Source organism: Bufo bufo, chromosome 6 (genome assembly GCF_905171765.1).
Source record: "Bufo bufo chromosome 6, aBufBuf1.1, whole genome shotgun sequence".
Taxonomy (NCBI): Eukaryota; Metazoa; Chordata; class Amphibia; order Anura; family Bufonidae; genus Bufo; species Bufo bufo.
Genome location: NC_053394.1, coordinates 371,590,828 through 371,612,274, shown reverse-complemented (window position 1 = coordinate 371,612,274; position 21,447 = coordinate 371,590,828). Strand labels below are relative to the sequence as shown.

General features: G+C 48.0%; 1 protein-coding gene across 1 annotated transcript; it reads left to right on the top strand.

Moving 5' to 3' along the window:
* The first annotated feature begins 12,434 nt into the window (after window positions 1-12,434).
* On the top strand, window positions 12,435-19,921 carry ANAPC11 (anaphase promoting complex subunit 11). Its single transcript, XM_040437755.1, has 2 exons — window positions 12,435-12,595; window positions 19,452-19,921. The coding sequence occupies exons 1-2, from the start codon at window positions 12,487-12,489 to the stop codon at window positions 19,595-19,597; spliced, it is 255 nt and encodes an 84-aa protein (XP_040293689.1). The 5' UTR covers window positions 12,435-12,486; the 3' UTR covers window positions 19,598-19,921.
* The last annotated feature ends 1,526 nt before the right edge of the window (window positions 19,922-21,447 follow it).

Here is a 21,447-nt window from a genome sequence, read left to right as displayed (position 1 = left end):
GTCTTCAGTTCACTGTACGGTTTTTGGTCGAAGAAAATACCGCAGCATGCTGCAGTATTTTCTTCGTCCAAAATTCCGGAACACATGCCGGATCCGGCATTATTTTACTATGAAATGCATTAATGCCGGATCCGACCCTAAGTGTTCCGGAAAAACGGATCCGGTTTTGCGGTCTGCACATGGGCAGACCTTTAAAAATGTGAAAAAGATAAGTACCAGACGGAACTGCCTGCCGGAATCCAGCAATGCTAGTGTGAAAGTACCCTTAGGCTAGGTTCACACGTACGGTTCTGAGCGAGGATATAGGTGCCGATTCCACGCAAAAAAAAAACACATAAAGTACTTTCCAATGGCTTTCAATGGGGAATCTGCAGGTTAAGGCTACATACACATGACTGTCCGCAAAAAAAAGGATGACATCCGTATGCCATCCGTTTTTTTTTTTTGCGGATCCATTGTAACAATACCTAAAATGTACAAGAATAGAACATGTTATTTTTTTTTGCGGGGCTACGGAATGGACATACTGATGCGGACAGCACAGCATTTTTTGCGGACCCATTGAAATGAATTGGTCTGCATCCTATCCGCAAAAAAACCCAGAACGGACATGGAAACAAACAACGTTCGTGTGCATGAGGCCTATTAAGGGCGGATGCGGTGCGCTTTTCACGCATGGTTGCTAGGAGATGATAGGGATAAGCAAACCCATTAAAGTCTAATCACTGTATTATTTTCCCTTATAACATGGGGGAAATAATAGCATTCTGAATACAGAATGCTTCCTAAAATGTCGATTGAGGGGTAAAAAAAAAAATTGAGGTGAGTTAATTTTATTTATTTTTTAACCCCTCAATGGACATTTTAGGAAGCATTCTGTATTCACCGTGTTATAAGGGAAAATAATAACATCTACAGAACACCTCACCCGGTCTGGGTACCACCGTCAGTTTTTTATCACGCTCGTGCAGAACGCATTGCACCCGCGCGATGAAAACTGAACAACGCAATCGCAGTCAAAACTGACTGTAATTGCGTGCCTACTCTCGCGGGTTTCCCGCAATGCACACGCGACGCATCCAGAGGAAATCCGGGACGCCCGTGTGAAAGAGGCCTTTGTGTTGGGTCTTGGCGCTGCCGAATAGCAGAGGGTACCAGACGAGAGACCCCGTCATGTCACACTCTGGGCTGATCTGGTTCTTCATCTTGTCCGTTGTGTGTGACGATGTGTTCTTCCAGGGACATTACAGAGATCCAAAGTTGTCCCAATTTCGCTGCTTTGGGAGCAGCAACTACACTTAAAATGTAGCAGCGCAAGCGCGGTTGCTGCGCACAATGATGACTTTGGGCTTCGAAACCTGCGAGGCTACTTGGAGCAGCTGCACAGGCCCCAGATCGTCGGGGTCAGGCTAGATGTCCGTCCCTGTCAATCAGCAGGCAGGCGAGCGCTTCTTCACCTGTGGGGACATTCAGATGATGAAATGTACAAGGAACATCACTCCCATCATTGCAGATGTGTGCCCCCCTTCAACTATAAATGATTAGACTGCTGAAGATTTTTTTAGATGGAGTAATAGGGCTGATCAGAAATCATTCAGGCACATTCACCTACATGGAAGGGGAGTGAAGTCATGTAAAAGCGCCCCCTACTGAGAGATACCAGCCAGAGCCATTGTGTCAGGTCAATGGTCCGGCTGTTGTGTCAATAACGCCATGGGCAGGGTCCTGTGTACTGCAGCGTGCCCCCTGGGCGGCCATCAGCTTCAACCAAGGGAGGGGAAGAGATGTAGATGAAGGGAGGGGTCACTCATATTAGATATTCACATCAATCTGGACTAAAGGCCTTTTAGGGCTCATGTACACAAACGTGTGTATTCTTTGGTCCGCAAAAATATGCTATGACGTCCGTGTGCATTCCGTATCTGGATCAGCCGGCCCCTAATAGAACAGTCCCGTCCTTAATAATAGGACATGTTCGATTTTTTGGCGGAACTGAAATACCGACATACGGAAACGGAATGCACATTGAGAAACTTCTGTTTTTTTTTGGAGGACCCATTAAAATGAATGGTTCCCCATACGGTCTGCAAAAAAAAAAGGAACAGACGCGGAAAGAAAATACGTTCGTGGGCATGAGTCCTTACACAGGACGATGATTGGGAATGATTGGTCGTTGGAAGGCTTGGCCTGTGATTGGTCTGACTAAAAAAAGTGAGCGCTTGGTTGTCAGGGGATTCTTACGCTGTAGTCGGCAGCTCGTCTGTCTCCTTGTATAAGCTGCTGGGCGCCATTTACTATAGTGTCACCGCCTGTTTTCATGAGAATTCCGTCTGGTACTTCCAATTTTGCGGAACAGGTGCGGACCGATTCATTTTCAATCGGCCCGGAATGTGCTGTCCGGATCCGCACTTCCGGGTCCGCACTTCCGTTCCGCAAAAAGATAGAACATGTCCTATTCTTGTCCGCAATTGCGGACAAGAAAAGGCATTTTCTATGGGAGTGCCGGCAATGTGCGGTCCACAAAATGCGGAACGCACATAGCCGGTGTTTCCGTGTTTTGCGGATCCGCAGAACACATACGGACGTGTGAATGGACCCTTATTTTGTAAGTCTCATTTACCAACTGATTTTGCGCCTGTTGTGGAGGCATTTGCGCCTATTTTGAATTTTAAGAGTCATTTTCCAACCCATTTGTGTAGGTGCGCCTTATTTCGTTGTAAAACAGTCTAATTTCTACGCCACCGGAGGGCTGTTGTACTTTTCTGCCTCTGTTTCGAGTGGTGAGTTGCGCCACATGTTGCCTACTTTCATGGAGATGTGCGCCTAATTTTAGTGGCACATTTTCGGAGAAAAACAACCACTAGAGGTGAGACTTAAACCAAAAAAGAATAACCTGATTTATTAAGGGATAATAAGGCTAAGGCTACATGCCGCCATTTGTCGCACAACATTTCTTGTAATGATAGTCTACGGTGTCGCACTGCAACATGCTGCGACATGACAGTCGCACAAAAATCCATCCAAGTTAGATTTTTGTGCAAATGTCGTGTCGCCGTTGCAGCATTTCGTAGTGTGACTCCATAGACTATCATTAGTGTTGAGCGAAGCAAAGCATTCGAAGTGGAATTCGGTCTGAAGTTTAGGAAAACTTTGATTTGCAACGAATCCGAATTTCCTCGCGCTTCGTCGTGACTAATCAGTTTTTCCTAAAATGGTGACTGCATGTGTTACAAAGTGAAAGTAAGAAGCTCGGGAACGCAAGATCACCCATAATGCTGTGCAGCCAGCCCCTGTGATGGATATCACATCCCTATAAAACCCTAATCCCGCGCGGTCTCCGCCACTGTCCTGTAAGCTGACCTTAGGGAGAGACTCATGTGCTAGGGACAGTGTTGCAGAAAACGATTAATAGAATATTGGAGAGGAAGAGTGCAGGGAGACTACAGGGAGAGTGCAGGGAGACTACAGGGAGAGTGCAGGGAGACTACAGGGAGAGTACAGGGAGAGTGCAGGGAGAGTGCAGGGAGACTACAGGGAGAGTGCAGGGAGACTACAGGGAGAGTGCAGGGAGACTTCAGGGAGAATGCAAGGAGACTACAGGGAGAGTGCAGGGAGACTACAGGGAGAGTGCAGGGAGACTACAGGAAGAGTGCAGGGAGACTACAGGGAGAGTGCAGGGAGACTACAGGGAGAGTGCAGGGAGACTTCAGGGAGAATGCAGGGAGACTACAGGGAGAGTGCAGGGAGACTACAGGGAGAGTGCAAAGAGACTACAGGGAGAATGCAGGGAGACTACAGGGAGAGTGCAGGGAGACTACAGGGAGAGTGCAGGGAGACTACAGGGAGACTATAGGGAGAGTGCAGGGAGACTACAGGGAGAGTGCAGGGAGACTACAGAGAGAGTGCAGGGAGACTACAGGGAGAGTGCAGGGAGAATGCAGGGAGAGTGGAGGGAGACTACAGGGAGAGTGCAGGGAGACTACAGGGAGAGTGCAGGGAGACTGCAGGGAGAGTGCAGGGAGAATGCAGGGAGACTACAGGGAGAGTGCAGGAAGACTACAGGGAGAGTGCAAAGAGACTACAGGGAGAATGCAGGGAGACTACAGGGAGAGTGCAGGGAGACTACAGGGAGAGTGCAGGGAGAGTGCAGGGAGAATGCAGGGAGACTATAGGGAGAGTGCAGGGAGACTACAGGGAGAGTGCAGAGAGACTACAGGGAGAGTGCAGGGAGACTACAGGGAGACTTCAGGGAGAATGCAGGGAGAGTGCAGGGAGACTACAGGGAGAGTGCAGGGAGACTACAGGGAGAATGCAGGGAGACTACAGGGAGAGTGTAGGGAGACTACAGGGAGAGTGCAGGGAGACTACAGGGAGAGTGTAGGGAGACTACAGGGAGAGTGCAGGGAGAGTGCAGGGAGACTATAGGGAGAGTGCAGGGAGACTACAGGGAGAATGCAGGGAGACAACAGGGAGAGTGCAGGGAGACTACAGGGAGAGTACAGGGAGAGTGCGGAGAGACTACAGGAAGAGTGCAGTGAGACTACAGGCAGAATACAGGGAGGCTACAGGGAGAGTGCAGGGAGACTACAGAGAGGGTGCAGGGAGACTTATTCTGCGACAGTTTTATTTATTCCTACATCAGCCATAAAATAAGATATGTGATTCAATACCAATAAGATGGAACTCTTTATTATTCTGGTGCCAGTGTGCCAACCAATACCATCCAGTCTGCACCCCTTAGGGGAGCCAGGTATTAATGGTGACCATCCTCCTCTTTTGCTGGCTTTACTTCTTCCAAATCATGCTTTAAAGTCTCCATGTCCTAGAAAAGTCATCAAGATGCAGAGAGAGAAGCTGGATGTTCCTGATGACATATTCTCATCGATATTAGATGATGTGGAAAAGGAGGAAAAGCAGATGGCAGAAGAAGGGCTCCCACCTGTAGGGCTGGGGTTGGAGAAGTGGGTATGCCAGAGCTGACTAATATTCTGTGTTCACTGTCAGATAATCTGCAGGAGATTGCAGGCAAGAACTGCGATAATATGCCTATTGTGCCCCCATCATACCAGCCAAAACCCACACCAGCAACAGCCCCTGTTTAAAGGTGCCACATGGCCATTAACAGTGAAGAAGGACTATACAGTGCGGTCTTTAGTATTAAATGAAAGGCAGCTGTGGGCTAGTTGACTGTGCGGTTCTTCACCGCCCGCAGCACGGCCGTACCCTATGGCAGAGTGGCCTGGGTATACCTGATTTATAGAGATTCGCGACTAATTAATTTGAAAAAATTAAATTTCTTGGCTAACTTTGGCGTAGTTGCGGAATCAATTTTGCTCATCTATATCATTGCAAAAAATGTCACGCAACAAATGTCGTTGTGTAGCCCTAACCTAAATGAGACATAATTTTTTTACTCCAAACAAAGGTGAGCTTGATAAATGTGCCCCTTAAAGGGGTTTTCCGGGAATTAAGAAAATGTAAATACTTAAATATTACTTTATGGTAAATATATGCCCAAATACCTTTCATTAGTTATAATGGCTCGTTTTGTCTGGGGAGCAATCATCAGGGGAAACAAAATGGCCACCACCTATTAGTTTACACAAAACCTGTCCTAATCACACATGAGGACAAGTTACTTTACAACACTGAGGTAAAGAGCTGCCTCATCCTCCTCTCTGCTCTACTTGTCAGGGATTATGATCCTGAATACAGTTTAATATAATATTTAGCTGAATCTCTGTAGGAATGGAGTTCATGAGGAGACATGAAGTACAGAGAGGACGGACCGGACAGACTGTGGTAATGGAGACTGGATACAAGAGCTGCTGCTCATTAGTCACATCTGCTCATGATCTCCATTCCTACAGAGATTCAGCTAAAGATCCTATCAGCTGTATTCAGGATCATAAACCCTGACAGGCAGAGGAGGATGAGGCAGCTCTTTAGCTCAGTGTTGTGAAGTAACTTGTCCTGCTGTGTGATTAGGACAGGTTTTGTGTGTAATAATAGGACGGGGGCCATTTTATTTCTCCTAATGATTGCTCCCCAGACAAAACGAGCCATTATAACTAATGTAAGGTATTTGGGAATATATTTATAATGATGTAAAATTTAAGTATTTTCATTTTCTTAATTCCATGAGAACCCGTTTAAATGAGCACTTATCAACTTGTGCTCATGGAAATGACTCCGTGTGCATTCCGTTTCCATATGTCCGCTTGGCCTTTCAGCAAAAAAGATGGAACATGACCTATTCTTGTTCGTTTTGCGCACAAGGAAAGTCATTGTTACAATGGATCTGCAAAATACGGATGCAATACGGATGGCATGCGTACGTCATCCGTATTTTTTGGCGGATCCATATTTTGCGGACCGCAAAATACATACGGTTGTGTAAAGCATATTACCCGCTTTACAGCTCTGCAGGACATGTACGTGAGGCGTAGCCGGAGTTCTGCAGCAGGTGAGAGGGGCTGCCTTCAGAGGGGTAAATCCCTTTAATGATGGGTGATAATGGTCTACTATCTTTCCCACCTCTCTTCCTGTGTCGCCCCCACAACATGAGGGCGTACAATTACAGCTGTGTATACAGAACCATATGGAACCCCACAGAGAAGAGAACCTGTTCCTGCTAAAATAATCTCATACCTCCCCTATAAAGGGGTGGCCCGGTTTGAAAAATGAATTTATATATATCCTATTAGGTAATTAATGGGGGGAGGGGTCTCCCCAGTTCAGGATCCTCATCTCTTGGCCAGAGTGGAGAGCGGTTATGAAGAGCGTCTCTCGATCTGGAGGACCCGTCCTGCATAACAACCAAATGATATAAATATGTACTGTGTAATGCTTAATTTTCCCTGTGGTGGCGCTGCAGGAAACTAACAGGTTTCACTACAGCAGTATCTGTGACTGACAGTGTTATGGAGAGACCTGTGACTGGAGCTGTAATGGAGGGATCTGTGACTGTGGGTGTTATGGAGGGATCTGTGACTGGTGGTGTTATGGAGGGATCTGGGACTGGTGGTGTAATGGAGGGATCTGTGACTGGTAGTCTTATGGAGGGATCTGGGACTGGTGGTGTTATGGAGGGATCTGTGACTGGAGGTGTTATGGAGGAATCTGGGACTGGGGGTGTTATGGAGGGATCTGTGACTGACAGTGTTATGGAGGGATCTGTGACTGGTAGTGTTATGGAGGGATCTGGGACTGGGGGTGTTATGGAGGGATCTGTGACTGACAGTGTTATGGAGGGATCTGTGAGTGGTGGTGTTATGGAGGGATCTGGGACTGGTGGTGTTATGGAGGGATCTGGGACTGGTGGTGTTATGGAGGGATCTGGGACTGGTGGTGTTATGGAGGGATCTGTGACTGGTGATGTTATGGAGGGATCTGGGACTGGGGGTGTTATGGAGGAATCTGTGACTGGAGGTGTTATGGAGGAATCTGGGACTGGTGGTGTTATGGAGGGATCTGTGAGTGGTGGTGTTATGGAGGGATCTGGGACTGGTGGTGTTATGAATGAATCTGTGACTGGTGGTGTTATGGAGGGATCTGGGACTGGTGGTGTTATGGAGGGATCTGTGAGTGGTGGTGTTATGGAGGGATCTGGGACTGGGGGTGTTATGGAGGAATCTGTGACTGGTGGTGTTATGGAGGGATCTGGGACTGGTGGTGTTATGGAGGGATCTGTGAGTGGTGGTGTTATGGAGGGATCTGGGACTGGTGGTGTTATGGAGGGATCTGGGACTGGGGGTGTTATGGAGGAATCTGTGACTGGAGGTGTTATGGAGGAATCTGGGACTGGTGGTGTTATTTGAGGTGTTTTCTGACCTAAAATAAAGGTCTGGGCGTTCAGAAAAAATAAATAAATCTGTTCTTATCAGTTTAATATCTGATACGTCCCCTATCTGTGGACCATGTATTAAATGGATTTTCTGAACAGGGACTTGGAAAAAGACTGATGGGTTAGTTAATTGGCTTATCACCTGAATGAAGTGTTCGGACCTCCACGCACCTTGGTTTTGCTTTGGGCCAGTTGTGCACACTTGGGATGCTGAGTTGTTCCTGTGAATTGACCATTTAGTACTTTTGTAGCAAGTTGGCTGGATGTAACCATTTAGCTTTTCCAGTGCCGCAATAATAAATGAGTAAAGTTTGCCTGTGTCTCCCTCTTGTGGATCCTATCCAACTGGATTATTTGGAGGTTAACAAGTAGTCCAGCACTTCCTATGTGTGTTATGGAGGAATCTGTGACTGGGGGTGTTATGAAGGTATTTGTGACTGGAGCTGTAATGGAGGGATCTGTGACTGGTGGTGTTATGGAGGGATCTGTGACTGGAGGTGTTATGGGGAATCTGTGACTGGAGCTGTAATGGAGGGATCTGTGACTGGAGGTGTTATGGCAGGATCTCTGGCAGTGTAATGGAGGGATCTGTGACTGGTGGTGTAATGGAGGGATCTGTGACTGGAGCTGTAATGGAGGGATCTGTGACTGGTGGTGTTATGGAGGGATCTGTGACTGGAGGTGTTATGGGGAATCTGTGACTGGAGCTGTAATGGAGGGATCTGTGACTGGAGGTGTTATGGCAGGATCTCTGGCAGTGTAATGGAGGGATCTGTGACTGGTGGTGTAATGGAGGGATCTGTGACTGGAGGTGTTATGGAGGGATCTGTGACTGGAGGTGTTATGGAGGGATCTGTGACTGGAGCTGTAATGGAGGGATCTGTGACTGGAGGTGTTATGGAGGGATCTGTGACTGGCAGTGTTATGGAGGGATCTGTGACTGGTAGTGTTATGGAGGAATCTGTGACTGGGGGTGTTATGGAGGAATCTGTGATAGGTGGTGTTATAGAGGAATCTGTGACTGGGGGTGTTATGGCGGGATCTCTGGCAGTGTAATGGAGGGATCTGTGACTGGTGATGTTATGAAGGTATTTGTGACTGGAGCTGTAATGGAGGGATCTGTGACTGGTGGTGTTATGGAGGGATCTGTGACTGGAGGTGTTATGGGGAATCTGTGACTGGAGCTGTAATGGAGGAATCTGTGACTGGAGGTGTTATGGAGGGATCTCTGGCAGTGTAATGGAGGGATCTGTGACTGGTGGTGTAATGGAGGGATCTGTGACTGGAGCGATCTGTGACTGGAGGTGTTATGGAGGGATCTGTGACTGGAGGTGTTATGGAGGGATCTGTGACTGGTAGTGTTATGGAGGAATCTGTGATTGGGGGTGTTATGGAGGAATCTGTGATAGGTGGTGTTATAGAGGAATCTGTGACTGGGGGTGTTATGGCGGGATCTCTGGCAGTGTAATGGAGGGATCTGTGACTGGTGATGTTATGAAGGTATTTGTGACTGGAGCTGTAATGGAGGGATCTGTGACTGGTGGTGTTATGGAGGGATCTGTGACTGGAGGTGTTATGGGGAATCTGTGACTGGAGCTGTAATGGAGGAATCTGTGACTGGAGGTGTTATGGAGGGATCTCTGGCAGTGTAATGGAGGGATCTGTGACTGGTGGTGTATTGGAGGGATCTGTGACTGGAGCGATCTGTGACTGGAGGTGTTATGGGGAATCTGTGACTGGAGCTGTAATGGAGGAATCTGTGACTGGAGGTGTTATGGAGGGATCTCTGGCAGTGTAATGGAGGGATCTGTGACTGGTGGTGTAATGGAGGGATCTGTGACTGGAGGTGTTATGGAGGGATCTGTGACTGGAGGTGTTATGGAGGGATCTGTGACTGGAGCTGTAATGGAGGGATCTGTGACTGGAGGTGTTATGGAGGAATCTGTGACTGGGGGTGTTATGGAGGAATCTGTGATAGGTGGTGTTATAGAGGAATCTGTGACTGGAGCTGTAATGGAGGGATCTGTGACTGGAGGTGTTATAGCGGGATCTCTGGCAGTGTAATGGAGGGATCTGTGACTGGTGGTGTCATGGGGAATCTGTGACTGGCAGTGTTATGGAGGGATCTGTGACTGGAGGTGTTATGGAGGGACCTGTGACTGGCAGTGTTATGGAGGAATATGTGACTGGGGGTGTTATGGAGAATTCTGTGATAGGTGGTGTTATAGAGGAATCTGTGACTGGAGGTGTTATGAAGGTATCTGTGACTGGAGGTAATATGGAGGGATCTGTGACTGGTGGTTGTATGGGGGTATCTGTGACTGGAGGTATTATGGAGGGATCTGTGACTGGTGGTGGTATGGGGGTATCTGTGACTGGAGGTAATATGGAGGGATCTGTGGCTGGCAGTGTTATGGAGGCATCTGTGACTGGTAGTGTTATGGAGGAATCTGTGATAGGTGGTGTTATAGAGGAATCTGTGACTGGAGCTGTAATGGAGGGATCTGTGACTGGAGGTGTTATGGAGGGATCTCTGGCAGTGTAATGGAGGGATCTGTGACTGGTGGTGTAATGGAGGGATCTGTGACTGGAGGTGTTATGGAGGGATCTGTGACTGGAGGTGTTATGGAGGGATCTGTGACTGGAGCTGTAATGGAGGGATCTGTGACTGGAGGTGTTATGGAGGGATCTGTGACTGATAGTGTTATGGAGGAATCTGTGACTGGGGGTGTTATGGAGGAATTTGTGATAGGTGGTGTTATAGAGGAATCTGTGACTGGAGCTGTAATGGAGGGATCTGTGACTGGAGGTGTTATGAAGGTATTTGTGACTGGAGCTGTAATGGAGGGATCTGTGACTGGTGGTGTTATGGGGAATCTGTGACTGGAGGTGTTATGAAGGTATTTGTGACTGGAGCTGTAATGGAGGGATCTGTGACTGGTGGTGTTATGGGGAATCTGTGACTGGTGGTGTTATGGAGGGATCTGTGACTGGAGGTGTTATGGAGGGATCTGTGACTGGAGCTGTAATGGAGGGATCTGTGACTGGAGGTGTTATGGAGGGATCTGTGACTGGAGCTGTAATGGAGGGATCTGTGACTGGAGGTGTTATGGAGGGATCTGTGACTGGCAGTGTTATGGAGGGATCTGTGACTGGTAGTGTTATGGAGGAATCTGTGACTGGGGGTGTTATGGAGGAATCTGTGATAGGTGGTGTTATAGAGGAATCTGTGACTGGGGGTGTTATGGCGGGATCTCTGGCAGTGTAATGGAGGGATCTGTGACTGTTGGTGTTATGGGGAATCTGTGACTGGAGGTGTTATGGGGAATCTGTGACTGGAGCTGTAATGGAGGAATCTGTGACTGGAGGTGTTATGGAGGGATCTCTGGCAGTGTAATGGAGGGATCTGTGACTGGTGGTGTATTGGAGGGATCTGTGACTGGAGCGATCTGTGACTGGAGGTGTTATGGGGAATCTGTGACTGCAGCTGTAATGGAGGGATCTGTGACTGGAGGTGTTATGGAGGGATCTCTGGCAGTGTAATGGAGGGATCTGTGACTGGTGGTGTAATGGAGGGATCTGTGACTGGAGGTGTTATGGAGGGATCTGTGACTGGAGTTGTTATGGAGGGATCTGTGACTGGAGCTGTAATGGAGGGATCTGTGACTGGAGGTGTTATGGAGGAATCTGTGATAGGTGGTGTTATGGAGGAATCTGTGATAGGTGGTGTTATAGAGGAATCTGTGACTGGAGCTGTAATGGAGGGATCTGTGACTGGAGGTGTTATAGCGGGATCTCTGGCAGTGTAATGGAGGGATCTGTGACTGGTGGTGTTATGAAGGTATTTGTGACTGGAGCTGTAATGGAGGGATCTGTGACTGGTGGTGTTATGGGGAATCTGTGACTGGTGGTGTTATGGAGGGATCTGTGACTGGTGGTGTTATGGAGGGATCTGTGACTGGAGCTGTAATGGAGGAATCTCTGGCAGTGTAATGGAGGGATCTGTGACTGGTGGTGTAATAGAGAGATCTGTGACTGGAGGTGTAATGGAGGGATCTGTGACTGGAGGTGTTATGGAGGGATCTCTGGCAGTGTAATGGAGGGATCTGTGACTGGTGGTGTAATGGAGGGATCTGTGACTGGAGGTGTTATGGAGGGATCTGTGACTAGAGGTGTTATGGAGGGATCTGTGACTGGAGCTGTAAAGGAGGGATCTGTGACTGGAGGTGTTATAGGGGAATCTGGCAGCAGGTCGCAGTCTCATTGTCCTGGTACGTCCTCCCTACATCACCATTGTCACCTCCTAAACACTGTGCCAGCAGGAGGCGCTATAACACCACACATAAACCTTCTGCATTGTATTCCGTGCAGTTCTTCCGCTTCACGTTCCGTGTATCAGGTCTCAGATATCGCGGTTATCGCGACTGCAAGAAAGTCCTCTGTGACTGAATTCTCCCACTAATTGTGCGGGTTATACCCACATCAATCATGTCCGCCAGGGCATCCGATTAAGCCACGCCCCTTTACAGCCATAACCAATCGAGGATGCGGGACGCTAGTGTGAGCACCAGACCTGAGTAGCTGATGCCTGATGATTTAAAGGAGAAGCGGTTCTGTGTGACGGGAAGACACGGGGCAGGATGAAGGTGCACATTAAGGCCTGGCATGGCGTTGCCTCCTGGATGTGGGTGGCGAACGACGAGAACTGCGGCATCTGTCGTATGGCTTTTAATGGCTGCTGCCCAGACTGTAAGTGTATGCCCCCTGCCACCAGAGTGCTGTACCCTGTGCCAGCTCACAGCCATGTACTTCATCAGTCACCCCTCCTCTCACTGACTACCTCAGGCCCAGTCTTGTTCTGCTCACAGTCATACGTCTTGAAGATGGCGGCGCGGCGCACCCACCGCCCATTGGGTCTCCCACCGCGCATTGGGTCTCCCACCGCCCATTGGGTCTCCCACCGCGCATTGGGTCTCCCACCGCCCATTGGGTCTCCCACCGCGCATTGGGTCTCCCACCGCGCATTGGGTCTCCCACCGCCCATTGGGTCTCCCACCGCCCATTGGGTCTCCCACCGCCCATTGGGTCTCCCACCGCCCATTGGTTCTCCCACCGCGCATTGGGTCTCCCGCCGCGCAGCAATGATTTTGCTACTGAGAGAAAAAACATGTGATTTATACTAAAATGAGCGCGACGATTCCAAATATGAACTTGGAATTTGCCTGACACGTCTAGATTTTAACCCCTTAATGACCCTGGGATTTTCAATTTTTGCGTTTTCGTTTTTTACTCCCCGCCTTCCCATAGTCCTAACTTTTTTATTATTCCATTTTTCACATAGCCTTATGAGGGCTTATTTTTTGCGGGACAAGTTGTACTTTCTAATGGCACCATTTACGGTTTCATACCATGTAGTAGGGAGCGGGAAAAAATTCCAAATGGGGTAGAATTGGGAAGAAAAAATGCAATTCTAATAAAGGTTTTTATTATTATTTTTTACACTGTACACTATGGGGTAAAACTGACTTGTTATCCTCATTCTCCAGGTCAGTTACGGCTACTATGATGCCACACTTGTATAAAGCTCTCTTGCGTTTTAATACTGAAAAAAATAATAATTTAAACCTTTGATAAAAAATTAAATTATTTTTATAACTATATTCTGACCCCTATAACTTTTTTGTAGTTGTGTACGGGGCTGTGTGAGGCTCATTTTTTGCGGGACGATCTGTTCTTTTCAGTGATACCAATTTGAAGTGTGTGCGACTTTTTGATAATTTTTTATAATTTTTTTTTTTTACCCGTTACGCCATTTGCAGTATACCATTAATATTGTTATATTTTAATAGTATGGGCATTTTCACATGTGGTGATGCCCATGTTATATATATATATTTTTTTTATTGTTTAAGTATTTTGATTTTAAGGAAAAGGGGGGTGATTTGAACTTTTATTTTATTTTTGCAAAAACTTTTTTTTTCTACTTTTTTTTTTAAGTCACCTTGGGTGACAATAACTGGCAATCATTAGATTTGTTATGTGTTCATCTATATAGACACCATTGAACACTTCATTTGCACTATACCAATACAATGCTGCCACCTAGTGGCCTGTATTGGTATAGTCATCTAATAGCCAGCGAAGCCTTCTTGAGGCTTCAGCCTATTTGATCAATGTAACAGGTTCCCCGATCTCAGCCGGGGAACGCTGTTACCGGAAACGAAAGTGCGCGACTTCCGCTTCCGGACAGCGCAGATGCCGTGATCACATTTGAACACGGCATCTGAAAGGGAAAATGTATGCGATCAGCCTTATGGCTGATCGCATACATGTGCCACGGGGCTCTGCTATTTAAAATAGCAGAAACCCGGCAGCTATGGCACCTGCTGCACATGCAAGTGGGCGCCATGTTTGGGGACCGGACTTCTGCCGTACATGTACAGCAGAGGTCCTTAAAGGGTTAAGTTATACATGCAAAGCCTATTCAGTTATAATATGAATGCATTATATTGGAGATATTCCAATGGACCTGTCCGGACGCACTCAGGCTGATGTCAGCAGTAAGTATATAAGGCAAGCTGGAGAGATTTTGATAAAGTGATCTGTTACAGTGCTATCAGATTTGAAACTTAAGATGGATAAACGCAAGTGTGTTAACGATCCAGACAATTTCTGCTACATATGTGGCAAATACAGTACTTATGATCAGCGCAAGAATCTGACTTAGCGAGTGCGTCTTGCAGCTTGGGATGCATTTGTGCTAGTAGTGCAGAACTTCCTTGGGAACAGATGAGCTGCAAACTATGAATTAGTAGACAATATGCTTACAGCATATGAACAACGTGGCTGCCGAATGTCATTGATAGTGCATTTCTTACATTCCCATGTAGACTTTTTCCCACCCAATTTGGGACACGTAAGTGACAAACATGGAGAGCGGTTCCATAAAGATATTTCTACAATGGAGAACAGGCATCAAGGCCACTGGAATCCCAACATGATGGGGGACTACTGCTGGTTTCACAAACACAAAAGCAGATGTCTGAAGCACTTCTAACAATACTGGGCCTTGCTCAAGTAACGCTACTTTCACACTGGCATTTTGGCTTTCCAGTTGGGAGATCCGTTCAGGGCTCTCGCAAGCGGCCCAAAACGGATCAGTTTTTGCCCTAATGCATTCTGAATGGAAAAGGATCCGCACAGAATGCATCAGTTTGTCTCCGTTCAGTCTCCATTCTGCTTCGGAGGCGGACACCAAAACGCTGCTTGTCCGTCTGACGAAATGGAGCCCAACGGATCCGTTCTGACACACAATGTAAGTCAATGGGGACGGATCCGTTTTCTATGACACAATCTGGCACAATAGAAAACGGATCCGTCCTCCATTAACTTTCAGTTGGTGTTCAAGACGGATCCGTCTTGGCTATGTTAAAGATAATACAAGCGGATCCGTTCTGAGCGGATGCAGACGGTTGTATTATCTGAACGGATCCGTCCACGACGGATCCGCACCAAACGTGAGTGTGAAAGTAGCCTAAGACTTTTAAACTGAAAAACGAGACTTTTATTTTTTTTGGAAATGTTGTTATTCCATGACATTTTCCTACACTGTTTACTACGCAAACTTTGATGTAGATCAGGAAATTGTCGGAGTAAAACTCGTTCTGTTCAAAATTATTCAATGCTTTCCAAGGGCTTAATTCATTTAGGCATACTTATGCATAGCAAAATTTCGTGACGTGTTACAACAATTCTGACTTGGGATTTGCAATCCGCACACTCGATTTAGGATAGGACAAACGGTTTTTGCCCAGTAGCGTGTCAATGGCTCTGTGCCAAGATTGCATTTAAAGGGGCTATCCGCAGAGCAACACTTGGTGGCACGTTTATTTAGACCGGTGTTTTAGACACCGGTTTGATACCGTAGACCAGGGATGCTCAACCTGCGGCCCTCCAGCTGTTGCAAAACGACAACTCCCAGCATTCCCGGACAGTGTACAGCTGTCAGCCTACAGCAGGGCATGGTGGGAGTTGTAGTTTTACAACAGCTGGAGGGCCATAAACTCCTCCTCGCCATGCTCCACTCACTTGGCCTTCAGGACACTGCCCTCTATTGGTTCCCTTCCTATCTCTCTGGCCGCTCCTTTAGTGTATCATTCGCTGGCTCTTCTTCTCCTCTTCCTCTTGATGTCGGCGTTCCTCAGGGCTCAGTACTAGGTCCTCTACTCTTCTCCCTCTATATAGCCCCCATCGGACAGACTTTCAGTAGACTTGGCTTTCGATACCACTTCTATGCTGACGACACCCAACTATACACTTCGTCCCCTGACATCACTCTAGCACTACTACAAAACGCACCAAACTTCTTGTCTTTCCCCCATCTACTAACTCGCCTAAACTTGATATTTCAATTCCTGTCTGCAGCACTATCATAACTCCAACATGTCCGCTGTCTTGGGGCCACATTTGACTCTGATCTTTCCTTTGTTCCCCATATTCAATCACTTAACTGCTCTTGTCGTCTGCACCTCAAGAATATCACTAGAATCCGCCCTTTTCTTACGGTGGAAATGGCAAAAACTCTTGTTGTTGCCTTGATTCATTCTCTTCTTGACTACTGCAACGCATTACTAATCAGTCTCCCTCTCACTAAACTCTCCCCCCTTCAGTCTTTTCTAAATGCTGCAGCCAGGCTCATCTATCCATCCAACCGCTACACTGATGCTACTAGTCTGTGCCAGTCACTTCACTGGTTGCCCATCCACCACAGAATACAGTTTAAACTTCTCACCCTCACCCACAAAGCTCTCCACAGTGCTGCACCTCCATACATCTCCCTCATCTCCATCTACCACCCTACTCGTGCTCTCCACAGTGCTGCACCTCCATACATCTCCTCACTCATCTCCATCTACCACCCTACTCGTGCTCTCCACAGTGCTGCACCTCCATACATCTCCTCCCTCATCTCCATCTACCACCCTACTCGTGCTCTCCACAGTGCTGCACCTCCTACATCTCCTCCCTCATCTCCATCTACCACCCTACTCGTGCTCTCCACAGTGCTGCACCTCCATACATCTCCCTCATCTCCATCTACCACCCTACTCGTGCTCTCCACAGTGCTGCACCTCCATACATCTCCTTCCTCATCTCCATCTACCACCCTACTCGTGCTCTCCACAGTGCTGCACCTCCTACATCTCCTCCCTCATCTCCATCTACCACCCTACTCGTGCTCTCCACAGTGCTGCACCTCCATACATCTCCCTCATCTCCATCTACCACCCTACTCGTGCTCTCCACAGTGCTGCACCTCCATACATCTCCTTCCTCATCTCCATCTACCACCCTACTCGTGCTCTCCACAGTGCTGCACCTCCATACATCTCCTCCCTCATCTCCATCTACCACCCTACTCGTGCTCTCCACAGTGCTGCACCTCCATACCTCTCCTCCCTCATCTCCATCTACCACCCTACTCGTGCTCTCCACAGTGCTGCACCTCCATACATCTCCTCCCTCATCTCCATCTACCATCCTACTCGTGCTCTCCACAGTGCCGCACCTCCATACATCTCCTCCCTCATCTCCATCTACCACCCTACTCGTGCTCTCCACAGTGCCGCACCTCCATACATCTCCTCCCTCATCTCCATCTACCACCCTACTCGTGCTCTCCGTTCTGTTAACGACCTAAGATTAATAACCTCCATAATTCGTACCTCTCACTCCCATCTTCAAGACTTCTCTCGAGCTGCACCTACTCTCTGGAATACTCTGCCCCGGAATACTAGGTCAATCCACAACTTCTCCACCTTCAAAGGTGCCTTAAAAACACATCTTTTCAGGCAGGCTGATCAAGCTACCTAAACTGACTATTCCCCGACTAAACCTCCCCCCCCCCACTTCCCCCCAACTCCTCTGGCCTGAACTCGATCCTCTAGTAGTCCCAAACCTGAAGCAGATCGGCCGGCACCACTCCTGTCAGTTCAATAATGTCTCAAATCCTACTTATCACAATCAACTACCTTATGTGTCACCCCCAATTCCTTATAGATTGTAAGCTCTTGCGAGCAGGGCCCTGACTCCCAGTGTTTCAGTTGCATATTAGCCGGTTACTTTTGTTTTGTACATGAACCCTATGAATTTGTAAAGCGCTGCGGAATATGGTGGCGCTATATTAATAAATGTTTTTTATTATTAAAGGCGTTATCCGACACTAACAAATGCCCGGCCCCTCACATTTGTTAGTGTTGGATAACCTCTTTTAAAGGGGTTGTCTCACTTCAGCAAGTGACATTTATCATGTAGAGAAGGTTAATACCAGGCACTTACTATTTGCTTCTTTTGCTGGCTGGACTCATTTTCCATCACATTATACACTGCTCGTTTCCATGGTTACAGACCACCCTGCAATCCATCAGCGGTGGACGTGCTTGCACAGGCCTGTGTGCACTCCCATGGTCCTGGCCACCAGAGAGGCCGTCGCTTTTTCCTATAGTGAACAAGCACGACCACCACTGATGGATTGCATAGTGGTCGTAACCATGGAAACGAGGAGCGTATAATGTGATGGAAAAATGAATCCAGCCAGCAAAGGAAACAATATGGACAATCACAATACATTAGTAAGTGCCTACACGATGAAAGCCGTTTGCTGAAGTCAGACAACCCCTTTAATAAGGCCCTGTGCTGGCGGTGAATCCGTCCAAGTTATGAAGAGGTACAGGCCGGCAATTTTAGACCTGGCATGAGCGGTTATTTGCGCCGCCATCTGCACCTAAAATACGCCTAATTTAGGCGTGTTTCAGATTAGTAAATTACCCCCTAGGTCCCTGTCCACAATGTCCGACCACTGTGCCCCCCTTCCCCACTGTTCGCCAGACTCTTCTCACTCTGCTAGTGATTGTTGGGGTCCCAGCGGTCAAACCCCCACTATAAATAATCTATAAATTGCTCATGACTATTTGTAATTGGAATGCCCCTTTAACTTCCTCCTGTCCCAGCGCTGACCGCTCGCGTCCTCATAGACGCTGCTGCTCTCCTCCCGCTTGTATAGCGGACCGGCCACTTGCATCCCCTGATGTGTCTTTGCTTTCGGTTGTCGGCTGATGAGCCCCCTAAAGGGCTTGGCCCATCTCACACTTCGGTGGCATCTCGCTATGAAATGCACCAATGTCTGATAGGAGCAGTTCCCAGAGGTGTCTTAAGAACGAGGACCCCAAAGTGAACGAGGGCGCACCATGTAAGCCCAGCAACCCTCCATTGACTTCTATGGGAGCGCCGACTATTTCCAGAACTCCCACAGAGGTGACCGGAGAGCGCCTGCGGTGTGATCTCTTTATTCATTTCTTATAGGCTTCCAAAAACAGCCAAGTGCTCTCGCTCGGATCTTTTTGGAACTCTCATAGAAGTGAATGGAGAGGGCACCACACATGCGCAGGGCACTCTTCTTCGCTTTGGTGGCCCCGTTCTAGAGCTAGGTGCAGCTTCCACCTCTGTACATTGGTGGCATACCCCAGCGAGATGGCCTCCATACATCACCCCTGAGATGAATGCATGCCGGTTCTGGCTTCTGACCCTGTGGTTTCTCCCCCTGCAGGCAAGGTTCCTGGAGATGACTGCCCCTTGGTCTGGGGCCACTGTTCACACTGCTTCCATATGCATTGCATCCTGAAGTGGCTCAACTCCCAGCAAGTGCAGCAGCATTGTCCCATGTGCCGGCAGGAATGGAAGTTCAAGGAGTAAGTCGCCCTGCGATGCCTGGGTTACTACATGGCAGTACTCTGGGGTATGCTGGTCGTTGTAGTTCCCGCAGCCGGAGAGTCTCATATGTTACAGCAATAGACACAAAGTTTACTGAAGCTGTGTAATGTACAAATCCTTCCTGCAGGAAGTGTCCCTGCGGGGCCATCTCCCCTCCCCCATCCACGTGTGCCACCCCCGGTGCCCGCTCCTTCACCACCCTGTGTTCTGCAGAGAAATGACATCATTACCCTTCTGTTTGTGACAACTGATTTGTAATTTTGTCTTGTAAATTGAATAAAACACATTGACTCATTCCTTTCCGAAGGAGAAACTGCTGGGAACCATTTATGGACACAAGAAATGACAGTCGGTGGAGATTGATCCCGGAGGAGTGGGAATTATTGAGGGTATATCCATTGAATTCACTAAAATGACATCAGATTCCTTCCTGTTCCTAACTGTTGAAGTTACTCATCACATTTATTCATCCGACTTCAACTTCATCATAGTTTGTGTGCGAAATTAACCCTTTCACCACCACCACTTGCTGCGAGCCTCGTTCCAATGGCAGTGACTTATAAGGGCGCTTTAACATGTGGCAGAAAACAACGCCAGAAAATATGCAGGTGCCGATCTGTATATTATCCCCACTAACCCCTTTAAAAATGGCACCTGCTCCAGAGCGCAGTGGGCGCCGTAGCCACCAGGTTTAAAACCGCAGACACACAGGGCTAAGGCTACTTTCACACTAGCGTTAATGTTTTCCGGTATCAAGATCTGTCATAGGGTCTCAATACCGGAAAAAAAAACGCTTCCGTATTGTCGATGGGCATAAAACGTAACTGAACAGAACAGAATGCTCCAAAATGCATTCCATTCTTATATGCTGCGGTTTTCTTTCCGTCCTGAGATGCGGAGCAAGATGGATGCGTCATGACCCACAATGTAAGTCAATGGGGATGGATGCGTTTTATCTGACACAATAGAAAACGGATTCGTACCCCATTGACTTTCAATGGAGTTCATGACGGATCCGTCTTGGCAATGTTACAGATAATACAACCGGATCCGGTCATAACGGAGGCAGACGGTTGTATTATCAGTAACAGAAGCGTTTTTGCTGAACCCTGCCGAATCCAGTAAAAACGCTAGTGTTAAAGTAGCCTGACACTAATCGGATATTTCACCCCTTAGATGTCATGGTCGGGTGTGACCACGGTATCTGAGGCGGCTTTCATTCCTTGTGGTAGCCTCAGTCCTTGTGAAGTATCCGAGGCTACCACAGCAGTAGCTCATAACACAGATCATAGCGCAACCCCAATAGACTGCAATGGTAATTCAGCGCAGTCTATGGGACGAGTAATCTAATGACTGCATGTTTAAAGAGGAGCATACAGACATGGAGAGCGGCGCCCAGGGATCTCCCTGCACTTACTATTATCCCTGGGCGCCGCTCCGTTCTCCGGTATCTTCATATGTTCAGCTCAACTGGGTGGAGCCTGCCGGCGTCTCCTTCTCCCAGGCTGGAGTGCTGGCCAATCGCAGCGCTCAGTTAATAGCCTGAGAGTTTTTTCTCTCTCTCAGGCTATGAGCTGAGCGCTGCGATTGGCCAGGAGAAGGAGACGCCGGCAGGCTCCACCCAGTTGAGCTGAACATATGAAGATACCGGAGCCTATACCAGGAGAACGGAGCGGCGCCCAGGGATAATAAGTGCAGTGAGATCCCTGGGCGCCGCTCTCCATGTCTGTATGCTTAGTTTCGATTTTTTATTCTAGTGAAAGGTCCTCTTTAAGTCCCCAAAGGGGACTTACATGTGGGTAAAAAATAAAACATTTCAAATCACTCCACTT